Source organism: Falco cherrug, chromosome 3 (genome assembly GCF_023634085.1).
Source record: "Falco cherrug isolate bFalChe1 chromosome 3, bFalChe1.pri, whole genome shotgun sequence".
In the NCBI taxonomy this organism is placed as follows: domain Eukaryota; kingdom Metazoa; phylum Chordata; class Aves; order Falconiformes; family Falconidae; genus Falco; species Falco cherrug.
In genome coordinates, this window is record NC_073699.1 from 111,391,673 (window position 1) to 111,411,787 (window position 20,115).

At 49.7% G+C, this 20,115-nt stretch overlaps 2 protein-coding genes across 3 annotated transcripts in view; both read right to left on the minus strand.

Annotated features, from left to right (window-relative positions):
• Positions 1-362: 362 nt before the first annotated feature.
• ALDH4A1 (aldehyde dehydrogenase 4 family member A1) lies at positions 363-10,571 on the minus strand. 2 transcript variants are annotated; one of them, XM_027812284.2, is made up of 15 exons: positions 10,448-10,571; positions 9,633-9,726; positions 9,211-9,303; positions 9,049-9,096; positions 8,506-8,661; positions 7,788-7,937; positions 7,586-7,660; positions 4,943-5,130; positions 3,981-4,054; positions 3,257-3,453; positions 2,826-2,873; positions 2,316-2,468; positions 1,501-1,622; positions 783-901; positions 363-652 (listed from the first exon to the last, which is right to left on the minus strand). In XM_027812284.2, the coding sequence occupies exons 1-15, from the start codon at positions 10,471-10,473 to the stop codon at positions 540-542; spliced, it is 1,656 nt and encodes a 551-aa protein (XP_027668085.1). In that variant the 5' UTR covers positions 10,474-10,571; the 3' UTR covers positions 363-539. The 2 variants fall into 2 exon arrangements, with proteins under 2 accessions (XP_027668085.1, XP_027668084.1); XM_027812283.2 differs by lacking the exon at positions 10,448-10,571 and adding an exon at positions 9,899-10,122.
• Positions 10,572-17,395: 6,824 nt separating this feature from the next.
• Positions 17,396-20,115, minus strand: part of IFFO2 (intermediate filament family orphan 2) — a 37,083-nt gene continuing 34,363 nt past the window's right edge. The window contains exons 7-9 of the mRNA XM_055705571.1: positions 19,153-19,242; positions 18,358-18,488; positions 17,396-17,597 (exon numbers count right to left, since the gene is read on the minus strand). Coding sequence (XP_055561546.1) covers positions 17,492-17,597; positions 18,358-18,488; positions 19,153-19,242 — 327 coding nt within the window. The 3' untranslated portion in view covers positions 17,396-17,491. The remainder of the gene's footprint in view (positions 17,598-18,357; positions 18,489-19,152; positions 19,243-20,115) is intronic.

Genomic DNA, 20,115 nt, shown 5'->3' on the forward strand with positions numbered 1-20,115 from the left:
AGGGAGAGAACACAGCTCAGGGCTCCCAAGGCACCCATGCCTGGTTTCAGCCGAGCCCAGCTTCCCCCCCTCCGGTACCAGCTGCCCTGGATGTCCAGCAGCTTCTGCCAGGCTCCAGGTGGCCCTGGGGACAGGGAAGGGAAGGATGTCACCTTCTGCTAGTGACTGGGACTGGGCCAGCCTCTTAATGCTCGTCTCCCGCTTTAATTCCAGCGCTCAGCCACACTGGGAGGGAACTGCACTGGACTGCTCGGGACAGAAAAAATGGAAGGAAAAAGGAACCAGTGCCCAGATATGCTCCTGCAACCACGCCTCAATCCACTACCGCAGCGTGCTTACGTGACTGAGAAAACCACAAGGACTTTTTTTTTTTTTCTTCTCAGAGTTTACAATTTAATAATAGAATTTTTCTTTAAAAATAAAACCTAAGCTTGTTGGGTTAAAGATCAATAGATTTAAGTGCTATTTAAAGTTGTAGCTGCAAAGCTACTCTGTGCGTTGAGGATCAGTAGTACAGGCGCGGGGCCAGGGAGAAGGCATCACTGCATGTAGGCGTAGCGCCAGTCCGTCAGCGGCACGTGCGTTTCTTTGACGGCCTGGGGAGACGTCCAGCGCAGGACGTAGTGCGGGCCACCAGGCTTGTCGTTGGTGCCTGTTTCAGAAGGTAACAAAGTGCTGGTGACCACGAGCAGGGAGGTGGGGGACCTGCCCGGAGGGGGACGCGGCTCAGTGTGCGGCCGCGTAGGTGAGTGCCGTCTCCAGGCAGGAGTTTTTTGTCTCACCTGAGATGCGGGAGCCTCCGAAGGGCTGCTGCGCCACGACGGCGCCCGTCGACTTATCGTTGATGTAGAAATTGCCGGCTGCGTTGCGCAGAAGGTTCCTGGCTTCATCAATGATTCTCCTAAGGGGGGACAGAAATGGCTGCGAGCACAACGCAACGGCAAAAACTTGTGGGGAAGCCTCTGCTCTTCTACGGCAATGGAAACTGCGCAAAAAGCCTGTTCGCATTTCTCGCGCACGTTGCCAGCACTGCACGTTGTTTCATGCACACTGAAGCAGGTCGTGCCTCCTTAGAACTCGATCAAATCAGCCCACTTTTGTTTTCTTATAGTTTGCTTGTCTTTTTAAGTTTTATTGTTCTAAAATGAAGGTAATTATAACTTCATCTTTGAGGTTACACTGCTCTTAAGACTCCCCTCCTACTTGAGGGGCCTGGGGGTGCATCCTCCCCTACGCTCCAAACGTGGCCTCTGGGATCATTTCTCGCTGTAAAGGCATTTTGGGGCTGAGAAACGGCTTTAGCAGCATCCATCCCCTTCCCTCAGGGGTGGGAGGAGGGCTACAAGCCGCATAAGCTTGGCGGGGCAGTGCCACCTTTCCTCCTCAGCACCCAGCGCAGGGCTCTGGAGAGAAGCGGGGTGGCTGGCTCCCCCCAGAAGGGCAAAAGGGGATCTGGGGGGAGGGGGGAGGGGCAGGGATGCAGCGGATTTTGGCACCTACTTCTCCTGGGCGAAGACCGCCCCCGTGAGGCCGTAGGGCGTCGTGGTGTCGATCAGCTCCAGCACCTCCTTGTACCGCTTCTCCGGGTAGACGTACACCGTGAGGATCGGGCCGAAAATCTCCTGTACAGCAAAAATAAAATAAAGCACTCAGCAAGGACAGCCTCCAGAAATCAGCGTTGGGTGCTACAGCACCCGATGAGCTACAACCGGGCGACAATAAGGCTCCCGAACCTGACTTCCTAGAAAAGCTTCATCTCTCCTGCTCAGAGCCCCAGGAGGGGTGTTCTCCAGTGCTTCCCTAAACCTGGTAACAAAGCATGAGCTGAGGAAAGAATCTTTTTCTTTCCTATCACGGACTCGCTGCCTTCTGCAGCAGCAGGACTCAGACTACGAGTTAACTGGGAATCAGAGCTGTACTGATTTGCTCCTGCATTTCTTTTCTGGATAATACCGCTGAGGGTTGAAATAAAGCTGATTTGTCCCAAACTGACATCCTCACCCAGAGGAATCCCACTGAGGTTACCTTTCTTTTCAGTGTAAGGAGTCTGAGAGTTTAGGTTATCATATGATAATTTCCTTGATCCAGCCTGATCAAAGGTTTTCAATATAAATGAGCAGTGTCTTTTATGCCAATACTTTGGTGCCTGGTGGTCAATCTCTTTGATAAGTCAGGGCCATTTATTTTAAAAAAGAGCTCTTTGGAGCCACCCCTGCACCGGTCACCTCGCCTCCGCGTGCCCAGCAGACATCTCGGGGTGGGACCTCTAGCCCCTTTCACACCTTTCCTGCCACCCCCTCGCAAGCTGCTCCCACCTCTTTCATGATGGGATCCTGCGGGTCTTTGCTCTCCACGATGCACGGCTCGACGAAGTACCCAACACTGTCGTCACAGCCGCCCCCTGCCAGGATGGTGAGGTTGGATGACTTCTTGGCGTGCTCGATCCACTTCTTTATCCGTGCAAAAGACTGAGAAAGGGAAATAATAAAAAAAAGAGGGTGGGTTTGGGGTCCAAAAGGGGGTTTGGGCAACCCCCTTCATGCTATGCTGCTCCTAGTGCTTTTCCAGCTCAGAAGTGGGAGCTGGAAACGGAGTCCCAAATATATTATAGCCCATATTTTCTCAGCAAAATAACCCACTTTTCAGGAGGGGCAGTGACTAAGGCATGCAATACTCCAGGTGGGAGTGAAAGAGGGCTGATAATCAGCTCCAGTTAATCACGGATGTTCATACTTTGCTGTAAGCAATAAAAACCATTTAACACGCAACGCAAGCCTGGTGGCGTTACCTTCTTGCCTCAGTAGGAACAGGAGAGGGGAGCTCACCTTGTCATCAATCACCGCAGAGAAGAACGTCCCAAAGTCCTGGGCGGGCTGCAGGAAGCCAGAAAGGAGGCAACGTAAGTACATATTGTGCCAAAAAAGCTAACTTTGCAATTAGGAGGAGCTGCAATTCCCCAAGTAACATTTCCCTCCGCTCCAAACGCACCTCTGTGCGAGGGCACAAGCTACCCCTTTTCAATTAGTCTGCAGTATTCAGTGACTTACACAATCCTTCCTGCAGACGCTGGCTACAAGTTAATTTCTAATCACTAAAAAAAGATGAAGGGGGGGGACATGGAGGGGCGGTGGTGGGGAGAACCAGTGGATAAAAAGCTTGGTTCAATAGGAATTAGTAGCCAGTTACCGCAGTCTCTAATCCCATCAACCACCCGCTGAGCTGCAAAGCCCTTCAGCAGCCCGGCAGCTCCGCTCACATCTCCCACTTTGATCTTCCCGTGCTCCTCCAGCAGTTTCTCTTTGATCTGGGGCCACAGCGAGTCCGGGGCGTAGAGGCGGGAGCAAGCCGAGCATTTTTGGCCACCATACTCGAAGGCCGAGCGCAGGGTCCCGTTCACCACGCTGGCCACGTCAGCTGAGCTGTGCACCAGGTGGAAGTTCTTCCCGCCGCACTCTGGTGCCAGAGAAGGGAGGAAAAGGGGCAAATGAGTTGTCAGGGCTGGGTCGCCCTCAAAAACCACAAGCTCTGGCCAGGTCCCTTCCAGGGGGCTCGCCCTGCCTGGGCCAGGGTCCCTCGGGGAACAGGGAGAGCACCACCACCGCGGGGAGCCCAACCCCAGAGCTCGAGGAGCTGGAGCAGGGTTGCCAAACTGATGGAAAAGGGACCGACCCGAGCTCCCAGACCTGGCGTGGAGGCTTTGCAAGCCCAGAGCACCACCGCCCCCTGCCCAAGCGCCAGCTCCCCACCGTAAAAACCCATCCCATAAGCTCCCCCAAATACCCAGTGCACCCCCACGAACAAGCTTTACACTTCTGCCACAGAGCAGGGACAGGGCACAATCTACTGTGTCGTTTGCTCTCTGCTCATGAGGAGAGGAATCCTGGCCATCACTTTAGTTCCTCCCTGAGCAGGAGAGAAACGGACTCCCCTGCCACCCCTGCATGGCCTCCCCACCAAAAAAAGGTGTAAGTGGCAGTTACCTCCAGCCAGACGCGGGAAATTGCGGTAGCGATCCAGGTTTTCAGATACTTGCTTCCAGAGCCGCTTGAAAGTCCTGGAAGAGAAAGGAGGAGCTGGTTAGTGCCTTTGCACAAGGGTGGCACTGGAAAAGGCATGTGTGGGTGATGTGTCCTGCTGAAGGGGACCCCAGCAAAACCCTGTGTCTGTCACCAAAGGACGCCCTGCAAGCGGCAGAGGAGATGCTAGCTGAGAATGAGACCCTAGGTATCAAAGCAATGGCACTACACAACAACCCCGTAGTTTTAAAAATAGGAAACTGTTGCAGTGTCACGGGGAAGACCACAGGAGTGAACATCCAGCAGAAGTTTCTGCTCTTCCCCTTTCCCCCCTTCCTTTCAGTCCTTACTGTGACAAACCCCTTGGCTGCAAAACAATAAAAATGCTAATAACCTCCCAACAGGAGGCACAGCTGCTAATACTAATTTATGAGCTTCCCACCTTTAAAGCACGATGCTCATCAGACCATGTCCTTCGCCAGTGGAGCGGGGTCCCTGGGTTTAATAGCCTGTTGCAGTTTGCCAGGGCCCTCAGCATCACTAACACACCACGACATGCAGGCAGAGTGCAGGTATGCAAATCTACCTGGAGCTGGCATCGCCCTGCCAGTGCAGTTTAAGCCAAATCACGGCATCCCTGGGATTGTCACATGTGAGTTTGTCTATTCTCTGTGCCTCGGGTTTAGCAACAGAAACTCCCTGCTATTAAATGCACTCCCCGTGGCAAGAAAACCTGGTTAGATGCTTTTTTCATCGGTTTTAAAATCCTGCCTTCATTATGTTGTGTAAGGATGGCCGGTTGCCTGCCTGCTGCCCTACTCAACGCTGCCCTGCATGCTCAAAGGACCAGCAGACGAGCACCCAGCATCACTTCAGCCAGCAGCTCCTCACCCCTCTCCCCACTACCGCTCCCCTCCCCAACGTACGGCACGCTGCCGGTGAAATTGAGCCCACAGAAGTGCTCGGAACTCGTGACGGTGTCTCCAAACACAGGCCCATCTGCTGGCACGAACTGCACGACGTTTGGTGGGAGCCCAGCTTCCAGGAGGATTTTGTAGACAGCATAGCTGGAGAGCAGGGCGGTGTCACTGGGCTTCCACAGGACCACATTTCCCTGCGGGAGAGGACAAAGTCAGCATGCAAGGAAAGGCTTCAGCCCAAACACAGCTATGCAACGCTCAAATGCTCTGGCAAAAGTCTGTCCTGCAGCCCACAGCGGACAGGACCACAGCAACAGCACCTTTGGGTGATTCACACCTACCTTTTACCCCGAGCACTGGTTTTGAAAACGACTGCGATAGCCCTGGTCAGCTGAAAGGCACAAAAATCCTCCCCTTCCACACCACCAGGTTGCTGTGCCAGCCTTTCACACCCTCCCTCGCCCAGGACACAGAGTTTTGCCTTCCCTATGAGGAGCCATACACAAAGCTGTTTTACGTCTCGGGAAATGGGACAGCGCCGCTAAAAAATGTGCTTATGGCACTGCGAGCACTGCCACCCACTGCCACCGGCTTTGCGCAGGACCCAGCAGGTGGTTGTGCCAGCCAAAGCGCTGAAATCAAACCTCACGCCCAGATGAAACGTGCACAAGCCAACAGCACACTTGGCTGGGAAGCACCACGCTAAACCACTGCCGGCAGCCCCCCACCCCTTTGGCTCTGCGCCACCGTCCTCCCTTCAGCTCCGTGCGCAGCCACAGGGGCCCAGTGACCTCCCCAGTGTCACTGTCACACTGCCTGGCCCCCGACGCACCACACGTGACCGTGCAACAGGGTCAAAGCCCTGGGGCAGCAGGATGGGGAGTTTTGGACTCTGTCTCAACCAGGCGCCTGCTTTCCAGGGACTCGTGGCGTAGGCAAAGCTCCTTCCCAGCCGGCTCTAATCCTGCCGTTCCAAACGGTGAGAAAACCAAACCACACTGCAAAAAATCTCCCAGCAACTGGGAAACCTAACAGGCCACAACCAGTGCCAGTATGCCTGGCAGCCTGGGTACCAGTGCAGTGCAGCAACTGCTCCAGTCCCGAGGAAATCCTGCTCCCAACAGCATTAACTGCATTGATCTCTGCAGCTATTTATCAAGAGCAATGTTTAATCCCCTGGGAAGCACACTGTGGTGACCAGAAGACTGGGGTTCTAATTAATACCCGCTTGTTAAGCACCATTTTCTCCTAAATTTAATTCCAGGTACCACCTGCGGCTGAGCTTTTCAAGCCACCCCATTCCTTTTTGCCCCTGCCCCAGGGTGAGCAGGGGGATTTCATCACGCTGCAGCAGCCCGGTGGGAATTTATCATCCCACTCAAGGAGGAATGCACTGCAGGACGCCCAAAACAGCTCCCCCAGACCCATCAGCGTGGGCTTGCCCCATCCCAACAGGGTTTGTCTGCTCTGGGATGAGTTTAGCACCAAATGCCCCAAAGCCGAGGACCTTCCTCGAATCCTGGGGTGGGAGGAATGCATTTCCCCTCCCCAAAAAACTTTCCCAGTTCCACATTAGTAGTTTCACCCTCTTCCTTCCTTCTCCCCACTCCTCCCCTACAGAAGTGACAGGTTCAAATGCTTCACCCCAAAAATGGTTTTAAAATGTGACGTCCCCAGATTAAAAGCTTGGTGTGCTCCCTTATCACAGCCTCGTCCACCTCCAACACAGGACGCTACTGCTGCAGGGACCCCTCTTTGGTGTCAGGATGAAACCTGAGCCTAATCAGTAAAGAGCTTAGGACAATTTTGTAAATTTTTTTCCAGTGCAACAATAAATTAATTAATCCTGGCCCAAATTAATCAGGTTGCTACAGTCTCTCCCCAAAACCCACCCTGCAAAGGCAGGTGCTCCCCATCCTCAACAGACACATTGGTGTGTGACAACTACAGAAATGCTGTTTGCTGATACTCTGACTTTTTGGACCATTTTTATGTCTGCTAGGGTCTCCTGTCTCCCAGTTCAGTGCTACACGCCAGGGCCACGACCAGCTCTCTCCTGCCTTCGCCCTAACACACCCACTGCAACCAAAAAGCGTCATCCAAGAGGAACCTGAGCAATTACAAACAGATCACACTTTTGGGTCATGACAGCACCCTGAAACCTGGTTCACAGAGCAAGCACCACACAGGAGAACCAAACCCTGCTGTGTTTCTCGTCTCCCCTCCCTCCCGCAGCACCCTGACCTTCCCTCAATCTACAACTCAGCCTGGGAAGGAAAAGACAGCTTGCTTCGTATAAAACCCCAGACGAACAGGTTTGGGTGGTTGTTTCCTTTTCTAACACTTCCTCCAACACACCTGTCCACTGATGGACAGGTCTAAAACCCAGCCACTAGAATGCCTTCTTGTAATTGAAAACATCTGAGTCTAATTGCAAGACAGCTGCTTGAATTCAAGGGGACCAACAGAAGCAGGACCACAGGTGTGGCCTATTAAACAGCACCAGAGAACCAGGGAGGCTGAATTCACTCCTTGCAGATCCCAGACCAGGCAAACTGCAGCCTCGGAGAGATGGGGTCCCTGTCCCAGCCTTTCCCCAGACTCTCCTTGCCATCCCTGGCTTTCCTTAAACCTCACCATGACACTCACCATCAGTGCTGGAGCCCCTGCCAGGTTGCCACCGATCGCCGTGAAGTTAAAGGGGGAGACAGCTGCCACGAAACCCTGTGGGTGGGAGAGGCAGTGATGGATGGGAGCACGGTGCCTCCTCTCACCGTGGTGTGATACCACAGCCTGGGGCAAAAAAAAGAGAGTTCCAGAAGCAGGGGAGCAGCCTCAGCCCTTCCCTCACCTCCAGCCCCCGGTAAACCATGCTGTTGGTGCTGATGTCCACGCTGATGGGCTGGCTGTTCTCCAGCTCCAGGGCGTACTTGGCATTGAATCGGAAGAAGTCTATCAGCTCCGCAGCAGCATCGATTTCTGCCTGGATGACCGTTTTACCCTGCCAGGAGAGGTCGCATCAATTAAAAAGCACTGAGGGGAGGGCGGTGGGGGGAATGCCACGTGCTGCAGCAGTGCGGCATGGCGCAGCCAGACGCAGCTTGTGGGTTGCCTCTCTCACGCAGACCACATGCTCGCTTTCCAAAGATGTGGCCTCCTGCAAGCCCCTATCCCACCACATCTCCTTTGCAGCGAGCAGAGGCAAACGCAGCCTGTGCCAGGGAATATCACACCCACCCGTGCTCCCCCTCTGCCCTTGAGGGCCTCCCCCAGGAAAGCCAGGGCTGCTGGGGCATCTCACAAAGGTCAGCCCGGTAAGTGCAGCCCACTGCATCAGCTGATCCCGTTCCAGGAGGCCTGGCTCCCAGCTTCACCTCCCTTCTTTCTCAGCAAAGAGGCAAGGATCAGTCTGCACCGCTCACGGTACAGCTACAGGCACTTCTAACATTACAGCCATTCCCACTGTCAAAAAACATCTTGGCAGCTCTTCCTGCCCTGCTTCCCCAGCTCCCCAGATTCTCTCCCATTCGCCCCAGCTATCTGCCAGCTCAATCCCACATGCCCCTTACCTGCCCGATCATGGTTTTGGCCAGCACTTCTGCTCGCCTCGGGCCGCTCAGCATGTCAGCTGCCTTCAGGAAAATCTGGGCTCGGTCCTGGATGGGTTTCAGGTCCCATTCCTTCCTTGCTGCCAAGGCAGCATTAATGGCTTTGTTAATGAGCTCCTGCAGAAGAGAAGGGGAAAGGCAGCAAAGAGAAACCCACTGCCTCTCCACCACCAGCTGGGAGGGAAACATGAAGGGCTATCCACCCCCAGGCACAAACAACAGCAGCCACTTTCCCATCATAACCCCGAATTTACAGCTCCTGGTACTAATTTGTTTCAAGATCCCTGGGACTTGGAAAGCCAGCACCCACCCCTGCAGCCTCCCTGCTCACAGCCTGAGCAATCATTTGTGTCTCTCCCAGCCTTCTCACCAGCAATCTCAAAGCGCATCATGCTGCAACCCCGCTGCGAGATAAGACTTGCTAAACACAGATGAAGTGCTGCTGGTTCCCCTCCCAAAAAAACACGAAAAGAAGAGGGAGAGCAGCAAGGTGTGCTCGCTCACCTTGCTGGCGTAGCAGTACTTGGCCACTTTGTGCGCATGATTAAAAGGCTGAAAAGAGAAGAAAAACTTTCATAGTTATCAGCCCAAGAGATCCCCCTCCTGATGAGTACACCCTCCTGCTCTGTGCTCCCTTGTTAAACAAGAATTTTCCCCCAAACTCACCGACAGCTGGTACCGCACTGTCGGTGTCCACACCTCTTCTCCCCCGATCACACACGGGATGGCTTCTGTCTTGCCCTTCAGGTCAGCAAGTGCCTGAGCCAGAGGAGGAGAGCACCGCGGTGGGAGCTGCACACGCAGACCCCCACCAGCTGCCCTCGCTCTCCATCCACCTCCCTGCCAGCCCCACGAGCACAGGGAAACCTGCAGACAGGCTTCCTTCGGTCCCTTGGGACGGGGGTGCCTGCGGGCTGGAGGGACCAGGACAGAACTTACAACTCCAACTGTCGCCAAAGGGAAGGAGTGGATGCTGGGCAGGACAGGGCTTTCCCCCACCAGGAAAGCGCCTGGGGCTGCTGCACAGCACCTGAAGCACAAACCAGAACCTTCAACACCCCAAAAAGCCCAATTCCCTACGGTGGTACCTTCTGAAGCGCTGCTCGCTCGGGGCTCCCTGGCTTAAATTCCAGGATCGGCTCGTTGGTCACCTGGATGGCTGAGTGGTGCTGCCATCTCCGCCTAGGTGAGGAGCAAGACAGATGCTGAAATCCCCCTGGTTTCCTCCTTCTCTCCGCGCCCCAACCTCCAGCTCACATGTGTTTTATGGCTTAAAGCCGTGTTTTATCACTTAACACCCTGCTCCCTGGCCAAACCAGCCACACGCGCCCGCGCATGGCACCGTGTCGCCTGCCTGTGCTGCATCCTGCCCATCCGAAGGTGATGCTGGAGCCGGGAGCTGAGCCTGGACATAGCCTCCATGCAACTATCCCTTCTCCTTGCTACGAAAAAAATGCTGATATATTAATTTCTAAGGGACAAGGCGCAGGGCAAGCTCCGAGTCGATGCGCTTTGCTCCACCGCCCCAGCTGCGGGCAAAGTGCAGGGCACGGGGCGAAGGCCAGGCTGGCAGCCCCGGGCTCCAGCGAGCCGCTGGCCCCTGGCATGCCGGGGTTACGTGCTTCCCAGCCCCCCGGGGCCGCGGAACTGCCCCTCTCAGCAATATTGCCCCAAAAACGGGGCAAAAAGGGGGGGCAACCCGCGCAGGTGGCGAGGAGGCGCCCGCGCCGGGCCGCCCAGCGAGGGGCAGGGCAGGGAATGAGCGCAGCGCCCCAGCCGCCGTGGGTGCTGCGGAGAGGGGGGTCCCGGGGGGTCCGGGGGGGCTCGGGGGGCCGGGGTGTAGGGGGGTCCGGCCGCCCCGCCGGGAAGGGGCCGCAGGGGGAAGGGGCCGCCGCGCACTCACCCGCCGCCCCTCAGCGCCCGCCACATCCCGGCCCCGCCGCCTCGCCGGCCCGCGGCCGCGCCCAAACCGACACGGGGCGGGGGAGACGGAGACAAACCCGTACAATTAAATCATAAATTAAAATTAAAAAAAAAAAAGAGGGGAAGGGAATTAGGTCGCTCCCACAGTAGCCACACACCCGCGCACTCTCTGTGTGTGTATGGGGGTGTCCCCCTCTCGTGGGGCGGGAGTGGCCCGTCCCGTCCCCCCCCATCTCCTCACCGGTGGTTGCGCCCGACCAGCGGGCCGGCCGCGCGCCGCAGCACGTGGGAGAGGGCGGGGCGCTGGGCTGAGGTAAAAATAATTAAAAAAACCCAACAACAAACTAAAAAAAGAAACCAAACCCCCAAACCCAAACCATCCTCCTCAAAAAAAGCCCAAAAAATAAAACGTACGCGGCAACGGCGGCTCGGCTGGCGGCGGGGCCCGGCCTCGGGGAGCGGGCCTCGGGGGCTGCCCCCACCGCGCACCCAAACCGTAAAAAAAAAAAAAAAAGGGTTTTAACCCAAAACGAGGGCCCGGCGGGGGGGGAGGGGGGAGATGGCCACCAGGAGGCCTGGTTTTACACGGAGTATTTCTATTTCCTAATTTCGCAGCCTCAGAGCAGCCGCCTGCCGCCCTCAGCCCCCCCCCAGGCAGCCTTTGCTCTGCAGGTGTTTTCCAACCCTGAAATTAACACACACAGACGTGAACCAGGTGTTTGGTATTTATTTGATAAGTTGGTTTTAGTTTTTTTTTTCCTTGTAACCAGAGAAGGACCATAACCCGTTTGCGTGGCCGAGCTCCCCCGCACACCCCCTCTGCGCAGAGAACCGCGGGTACGGCGAGCGATGGAGCGATGGGCCGAGTGCCGAAGGATGAACGCGGACGGACGGACCTGGTGGGATGTGAGACCGAAGCACAGTACAGGGCACCGGACAGCAGACCTGGAAGGGGGCGGTGAGGTTGGTTTTGGCACTAAAGAAGTTAAAATGGAGATAATCCACTGGAACTCAGAGGACAGAGGAGTGTGAATGCTTCTGGCTCTCGCTGCGGGTGTTTCTCGGTGCCCCTGCTAAAGTGGATTAGATTTCTGAAGCCTTTGATGGTCCCAAATCCACCACCATTTGGTCTGCTTGCAAATATCCAGGACAGGCTTGCAGCCACAGAGGTAATCGATGTGCATCTCTACTCCGGAGCAAGCTTGGGAGCTGGCTCATCCTTCGTCCTTTCCTCCCCAGAGATCAAATAGCATCATCAATTCAGTCTTTTTCTTTAAAAGAAGCTAATATACAGAATATAAAGCACAATATTTACAACAGTACGGTAAACAGGTTCATTTCCACACTGATCAGTAGTCTGTTTTAATGTGTACAAAAGAAATTCTTACATGACCTAAGAGAAACTGACAAGAAGTGACACAGCATGGGGAAAGAGTCATCAATACCCTCCACTTAAACACATTAAATAATAAATAATCATTTTTGGCAGAACTTAGCTACAATACACTTTAGCCGCAGGTTAAGGTGTTTTAAGGACTCAATTTCGTGTCTTTTGGTGAAACCACGTTACACAAGAAGTGTGTCTAGTGACCAAGCTTTTAATGATCCTCAGCCCTCTCTGATAAAGAAGAAATTTCAGGATTTCAGATGAAATCCGTACAGGGGTCATCAGTTTGGGCAGCCCTCAAACCACGGGCATTGGGTCTGTGGCACAGTGGTACTGGGGTGTTCTGCCATGGAAACAACACAGGTTTGAAGCCACCCCAGGGTTTGGGTTTTTTTAAGCATTAACTTCATCTTTCCTCCAAAGATGGAGCCAGCCAGACCCACAAGCACCACCTTTGCTTACCGAAGTGCTTCACTGTTGGAGTGCCTCAAATTAGGAGGGAATTGTGATTTCTAGAGGCATCAAATACCCACTTCTTAAACACAATGTTTGCTTCTTCAAAAGAGAAGCTCTGAAAGGCTCCCGCAAATGCAGAAGGGTCTTAAGACACTGAACTACACACAAAAACAGACAAAAAGAAATAATCAAGTGTTTCTTCACTACTCTGCCAAAGACTTGTGTTCAAGCCTTCGGTGTTCCCCTCCCCAGAAACGGGCTGGCAAGGGACTGAATGAAGAATTTGGCAGGTAGTGTTTATGTTCACCTCTGAACCCTGCATTATTAACACCAGGATACTATGCGTTGCCTTAGAGTGGCAATTTCTTTTCTCATTTAAAACTCGAACTGACAGAAGTTACATTCTACTAAAAGCTTAAAACCAAGCATTTGTGTGACTTAACACTGAAGGCAGGTATTTTTAAAACCTGTGTGTTCCCCTGCAACAAAGTCCTGGACCAGTGCAAAAGAATAAAAAACCCAGAAGTCCTGAAGCAAAATGTGAAAAATCCTCCTCAGGGTATTATTACACCCTGGAAGCACTATAATTTCTTAATGTTGCTGTGATAAATCGTGCTTTTAACATTCAGCTCTAAAATGAAGCACTCTCAAACGTGAAACACAATCAGACACTTCCCAATATTGCAATTCTCTTCTTTGCGTGCTCCAACACAAACATTCCCCCGCCTTTCTCCAGAGCCAAGGGAAACAGAAGGAAATAGCTGCTTTACAGAGCCCGCAGCGCTGTGGCAAGGCTGTGAGCACCCACTGATCGCTGTGGCTTTTCCTCAAGCCAACCCTGGACCAAGGACTCTACTTGTGTTTTTGCTGGCAGGAATGGTTATGCAAAAAAAAATAATCATGTATTAGAAGCAGCTTTAGAACTCTATTCAGGCACAATTCCAATCTATTAATTTGTCTCATCAAGTTAATTCCAATTTATGCCAGTGCAGACAAACATCATTTATCTTCTAACCAGGTAAAGCACAAAACCCACTCTGGGGCAGATTTTAAAACTACTGTGCTGCAATCACCCCTGGGGTTTAGGAGAGCAAAAGAGGTCCTTACTCTCTTCAGCAGAATGCCACGCCATTAGGGGAAGGAAAAAAAACGAACCAGGAGAAACAGCAATACTCCTGCAGCTGCAGAAAAGCTGTTATTTCTTTTACTTCCCCCCCACCCCCCCTTCTCTTGCTCCTAGGAAGCGATGGGCAAGTGCTTCACAGCCGTACCTGTTAGATTGTTCCCATGTTGCCACTTGAAACCGTTTGAGAATTTGGAGTCACATCAGAGCAGAAGATACTTTACAAGGGAATAATTGCATTTGCTAACAGAATTCTGTTTGCACTTTAAAAACCTCTAATAAAAATAGAATATATACTGTGTTTTTTATAAATAGATTACACATTTAGCTTAGATGAGTTTCATTATAGTCCCCCCCAGCCCCGACACTTGTTTTCTTAAAGAATTTTGTTTTTCCTTGTGTGAACTAATATTATAATTACTAAGTCTTTGAAAAAAATGTTTGTACCACATTATTCTTTGGACATTTTTGAACAACATGCATCCACAAAAGCAACTGCCGTTTGTTTACTGAAAACATTGTTTGTACAAACCCATTTTAGGAATTTGATCTATTACACTGCTAACAAGCAAAAAAATTTGCTTCCTTGAAATCCCCCTTTAAAAAATGAGAAACAATGAGGAGGATTTTCTGATTGTAAGTCTAAAAAAGTGTCAATATGACACCGCATTAAGAATAGAAAACAAAAATAAAGTATTTACAGCTTTACAAAGGAAAAAGAAAGAGGTCATCAAAATCATTTCCAGCATTTTCACCATTTTTTTCTGGCAAGCTTTTGATCTGGTTTATACAGAGTGGTTATACGCAAACAGAACAGGACCACTGTCGGCTAAATCAGCAGCATCGCTTGAAACTAAACCAAAAGACCTCCTAGAAAAACTATCAAGGATCAACCATAGTAATTCCCGAAAGGTTGACCCACCAAGTCCTACACAGCCTAAACGAAAACAAAACCCCAATCCCAAGTACGAAATCACCTTTTCTTCTTTAAAAATGGATTACATATGGTTATAAGAAACAGAGACCAACAACCATGGTAATTTACCATCATACACATCACCACCATACACATTATTTCTATATCCTCTACTATAGACCCACATCCCTTACAAATTACCAACAAATGCAACCCTATTACAGATGCTCCTCATAATTATGGCTATGAGATAAACTGTAGGTTACAGCTAGCTTGTTTCCACAGCTGAATTTCTGCTTCCTCACTTGGCTCTCACCATCAAACTAAGGATATTCTTTCCTACCCTCAACATACCAGCTACTAGTTTCAGGAACACTCAGCCTTTTTCCTACTAGGACACTGAGTTTTAAGGAAAACAAACAAACAAACCAGCAAACAGCAGCTAAGCCGGACGGCCATTAATGTTGCTCAGTTTCTCCAGTACCAAAGAGCATTTCATAACTCAGGAGAGCCAACGACAGCCTCTGATGAGGCCGACTCACTGTGCAAGTCGATTGCTTCACAATGCCTCCACCAAAGTCACTAAAGCATTACAGACACTCAGCTTTGGCAGATGGTTTCTCAGCCTTGTGAGAAACTACGTATTAGCAGCTGTAGTTCATACAGGCTTCAAAAACCTTAAGAGTACTTTATTGAAAACATGCAGTCCCAGCCCCCTCAAAAAAATATCGCATCTCTGGCCCCCACCCACCCACCCCAGCTTGCAGCCCCAGTGAACGTGACATTTACCACTTTGGCCACCTAAGAAATAATAGGAATGAACACTTTGGAATAAGGTTTCTTTCCCAGAGAAAAGTTATCTACATTTACGCGTTGAAACAGGCTTTGAAAAAGCCCCTAACCCACACCACAGGAACCAGGGAGTCGCTAGCTACTCTATGAATAACTGCACTGAGCATTTCAATCAGTAAGGAAACCACAAGAATATCCTTGCATCTATTTTCTCAGAAGCCAGCAACTGCAGATCGTGGCCTCCACATTGTGGATCCAGATGAATCATCCCAGAACTCCTCCCCACGCTGAAAAAACCACGGAGCCCATCTGATTCATGTGGCCCAAAAGCACCATTGTGTCCAAGTAGGAGACTGATCTGAACAGCGATGAAACTCCAGGCAGCGACACGGGAAACTCAAATGAAGACGACATTACTGTACCCACAGTTACAGCGGGCACAGAAACCCTCCGAGGCCCTGCCGCCCTGCACAGCTGCGCCAAAGAGGCATTTCTGCCCAGGAACGCGCTGTTTGCCAAGACACTTGAGCTCTTTTTGGAAGAAAGCAACACTGATCTATACTGGCTGTATGCTTACAATGCAACCCCGCTGATTTCAGATCAATACGTGAGAGGGGCTTGGAAACAATACTCAGGAAGCTAAAAAGATTGGCCAGCTTACCTTTACGTAACACTGAGAGGGTGCTTAAATCTGATATGTCCCTGTCCAGTCCTAGCACTGCCCCTACATAGCAGTTTCTAAGCTATCTGGCAGGTAAAAAAAAAACAAACCAAAAACATTTGGTATTTACTCCAAGTCTTACAACTGCTAGTTAACTACACAGTTACCTTTAGGCAGTATTAACTACACTTCCAACTTTAGTCTAAAAAAAAAAAAAACCAACCCCAAAACACAAACAAAAAATTATTGGCTGAGGTTTATACCCTGTTTTTACCTGGCTGAGGTGCTACAATTCCCATTATAACCATGAACAGCTTGATTATGCCAGAGTTTCCTCAAAATACCACCAAGTGATCCAACTTCTGGTGCTGCTTTCTCCTGTGTAAAAATACAGAAAGACTGACAAAGCCTACGTCTCCTCACTTTCTCACAGAGAAAGCACATGGCTGTTCTTCCCTCGTTCTTGGGCAGCAGTAGTTTGGGATTCATTTCACTATGCCCTAAAAAGGATTACAGTATTTTCCGATGTTCAGCTTTTCTGAAGAACAGTGGTCTGGAACTCTCCCAATGGCATGTCTCAAGTCTACATCTACACCCCCACATGTCCGTTTATCCCAATGCTTCAACTACCCCACTCTAAACATCATGAAAGCAGCATAAAATGGGAGTTATCTCCCTGTCAGCAAAGTAAAATCTGCAAACATTATGGTTTTTAACCAAAAAAAAAAAACCAAAAAAAAACCTGAAAAAAGGAAAACACAAAACAACACGGAACTGAAGGGCTGATTCCCCTCTTAATCCAATCACTGGAAACAAAGGCATTGTAATACGACATTCCTCCTCAAAAGAAGCTCTACAGATAACTAACATGTGCAAATTTGTTTTTAGCTTTCCTTTCCCCAAGAGATAACTGTAGCCCAGCAGGGACCAAACATTCCATATAAATAAGGCGAGCTTTTTTTTTTTTTTTTTTTGCATAGTAGTTTATCAGTGATAGTCCCACCCCACTGAACCCTCCTCTGTCCACCTGCTTTGCCACCGAGCTGAGACCTGCTGCTTCGGATTCTGGAGCCTAGCAGAAAGTTTGCACAAATCTCAAAGGCTCCTTCACCCAGAAAGACGGAATGAAGTAACTCCTTTTAATATTGTATAACTGCTTAATCCTAAAAGCTGCCTCGACACCTGCTATTATTCTTAAATGTTTACAGTTCAATTTTGAGGCATTCTTTTTTGTGCCAGACATTGGTAATTGTACCTTAATTGTCTTGGGTTTGCTTCTCATTTTGCCAGCATTCCTTTTGCCAATCAGTGCGCAGTTCAATAAACCCATAAGCTTATTGAGATACCCAGAGCCTTTGCAGCACCATTCTCTGCTGCTACCAGATTTTTTTAAAGTAATATTTTTTATAAAAACACCTGCTATTAATATTCCACTGGAGCTCAAAGTGGCTCAGCTTGGGGCAAAGGCACAATTAAAACACCATGTTTTCTTACAGGACTCTGCATTTATGATTTGTATAACAATAGAAATTTACAGCACCAATCCTTGGGTGGGGTGGGGATGCGTGTAGGAATGAGTCCTTAGAAACCCTGTGCAAGGGCTTACGAGTCTTATTTTCCCCCCATCAGTGTATTGTTTTTTAATCTTTTCTTCCATCTTCCCTTTCACCAGAATGCTCCAACTACGTATCAGCTGACCATGGGCTCCACATCCGTCTCTCTGTCCAAATCGTCCTGAATTTCATCTGTGTTTCCTGAGTCGCTGCTGGCTACAGAGCTGGGAGATGGAGAATTTCTGTCGAAAAATTAAGAGAAAGGTTTAAACAAGAAATTAAATATCAATGAGAGAAGGGGGGGGGCGGGGGGAGGAATCTTTAAAGAAGATGGTCCTTTCACTGCCCAAAACAATTTAAAGTATCCTTTATTAACATTAAACTTTGGGTTTACAGTAAATATCAGTTGTAAACGTCAGCAGCCCGTGTGCTGCCACCCCACCCCTGCAATCTCCTATACAAACATAAAGGCTGCCCTAGGTTTCCTGACAGGGAGCAGGACACTTAAGTCCAATGAACATCCTACAGAGACTCTCATCTTCCATAATACGTACCGTCTTGAAAACCCCCAAAAAGTTTATTATCTTGTTCTTTGAAGCCAGGGCGTGTACTGGGGGTGAGCAAGAGATAAGAAAATCCATCATAGTATAGAGTTCTTAACACATGAGAAGATTAAAACCCACGTTCTTCATGTAGGTCCACAGTCAAGATTTATTCTGGGCTTTGTTCAAGAGTTGTAGATCTACGACATGAAGACTAAACATCTGTCCAGGTTAGAGATCCCTGGTCTTACCAATAAGTGTTGAATCCTGAGCAGTGTTACTGTGTGTAGGAACCTAGACACTTTTATAGGGCTCCTTATAAGACTGGTATTTGGCCCTGAACCAAACAGGATTATCTAAAAGACAAAGCTTTAGGACAAAATGGTACTATTGCCTTTAAAACAACTTGGCAGGAAACAATTCTTGAAGCACCCCAGGCAGAATGGTGGTAGCTTATTACCTGTCAGCTGAGCCTTTGATAAGCCTACGACAGGTTTCCATTTGTACATCCAGGCCCCTTTTCATACTACACATTTCCATATATTCATGAAGGTGGCGATTCATGTCACTCTTGGCCGTGGCCAATTCCAGCTGTAAGAAATGAGAGAAAATAATCAGCCTAAGGTGAGCTGCTAGCAGCTTCTCCCAGCATTGCTCGATTTTACATACTGGTGGGGATGCTAACGCTGCCCAGAGCCAAGCCAAAACACCCGCACAATATATGTTTAACCTCGGTGTTGCATACTGCCAATGTATTCATCAGCTCATGAAGCGTATTCCAATCAGAGCTCAACACTTTTTAAACAGCCCTTGAGGTTTTTTTTTTTTTCTGCTGTTTGGCATCTTGTTTGTCAACATGCAGTAATTACTGAAAGCATATTCTAGGCAGGGCAAAGATGGTTGAGAAGCTACAGCTGTTGTGCCTGGTGACCTGCGAGGCCACATCTCGTAAAGCATTTCCCAGTGTGATGGTGGATGTGCAGGACAAACAGGGGAAAATGAATAATAGCGTGCTTTTGTTCTCTTTGTTCTGAAGGTTCTCTCTCCACAAGCTACAGATTTATGCTTACTCAGTAACAGTGCTGCATAGAGAATGACATTTAGAAAAAAATCCCAAGAGGATGTCAAAGGAAAACACCTTTGCGTTCTTGGATATAGAGACATTCCACCTTTCCTCTGTGGGTACAGTGGACCGGAACACTGCATGTTTTCATCCATCAGAAACAATTCATACTGTCACGAACCACTTCCTTACCTCTATCTGCCCTATTGTTTCTTGGTATTCCTTGTCTCTCGTTTTAAAGAAAGACTCTGTTTCATGGATCAAGTTTCCCAGGTTTTCTTCCTGCAGGGGAAAGGAGGACACAAAGCATTAGCAAGGAACTAACAAGGAATTCAGTAGCAGACTGAAGATTTCCTTATTTAACCTCACTCAGAACTGCAGGTTGTTAACCTCTTTCGTGCAAAGATTTTTTTCAATACATTTTTATGCAGGCAAGCAACATTCTGCCGCTTAGACCTGGCATAGCGGGAGACATTTTTGTACCATGACCATGGCTTTGGACACACAAAGATAAAGTCTCTGATCAAGGAACCTACAGACCAAAGCTCCGGCAACTAAACGCATATACCTGATGATGTCAAAGAACCAAAACCATGGATTTTCCCGAACCTTTCACAGTCTGATCACACTTGGATAGACTGTAATGCTCTCCAGCCATGAAACTAAGTATTCCCTTGCATTGACCACACCACGACTTACGGCTTTGCACTGGAATTCTCATTTTCTGATTACAAATTACTCTCGAGTCCTTTCAAGTCTCCATCCTATTGAAATTCTTCACTTAACCACTAGATAAAGCAAGCTCTCTCCTGCATGCTATCGATGAAAACACCACACGCAAGAACACATGCTGTCCCAAAGGAAACATCCTGCCAGACAACAGCTCCCATATCCTTATCACTTTGGATTGCCAATATGGTCTGGGCTACAAAACATACAGCGCTATTTCATGCTGTCACGAAGAGATTAAAAACAATGTCATTGTTCATGCTCTCCTTCATGCTATTAACTACCTCCCTTTTCCAGAAAAAAAAAAATATAAAAAAATCAATTTAATGCAACTGCACTGATGAGCATTAATTATGTTTCCACCCTTTGGCCACATCTGTGGCAGCTTTATCAGGATCACACCTGGTATCAACGTCAAGCTATCCA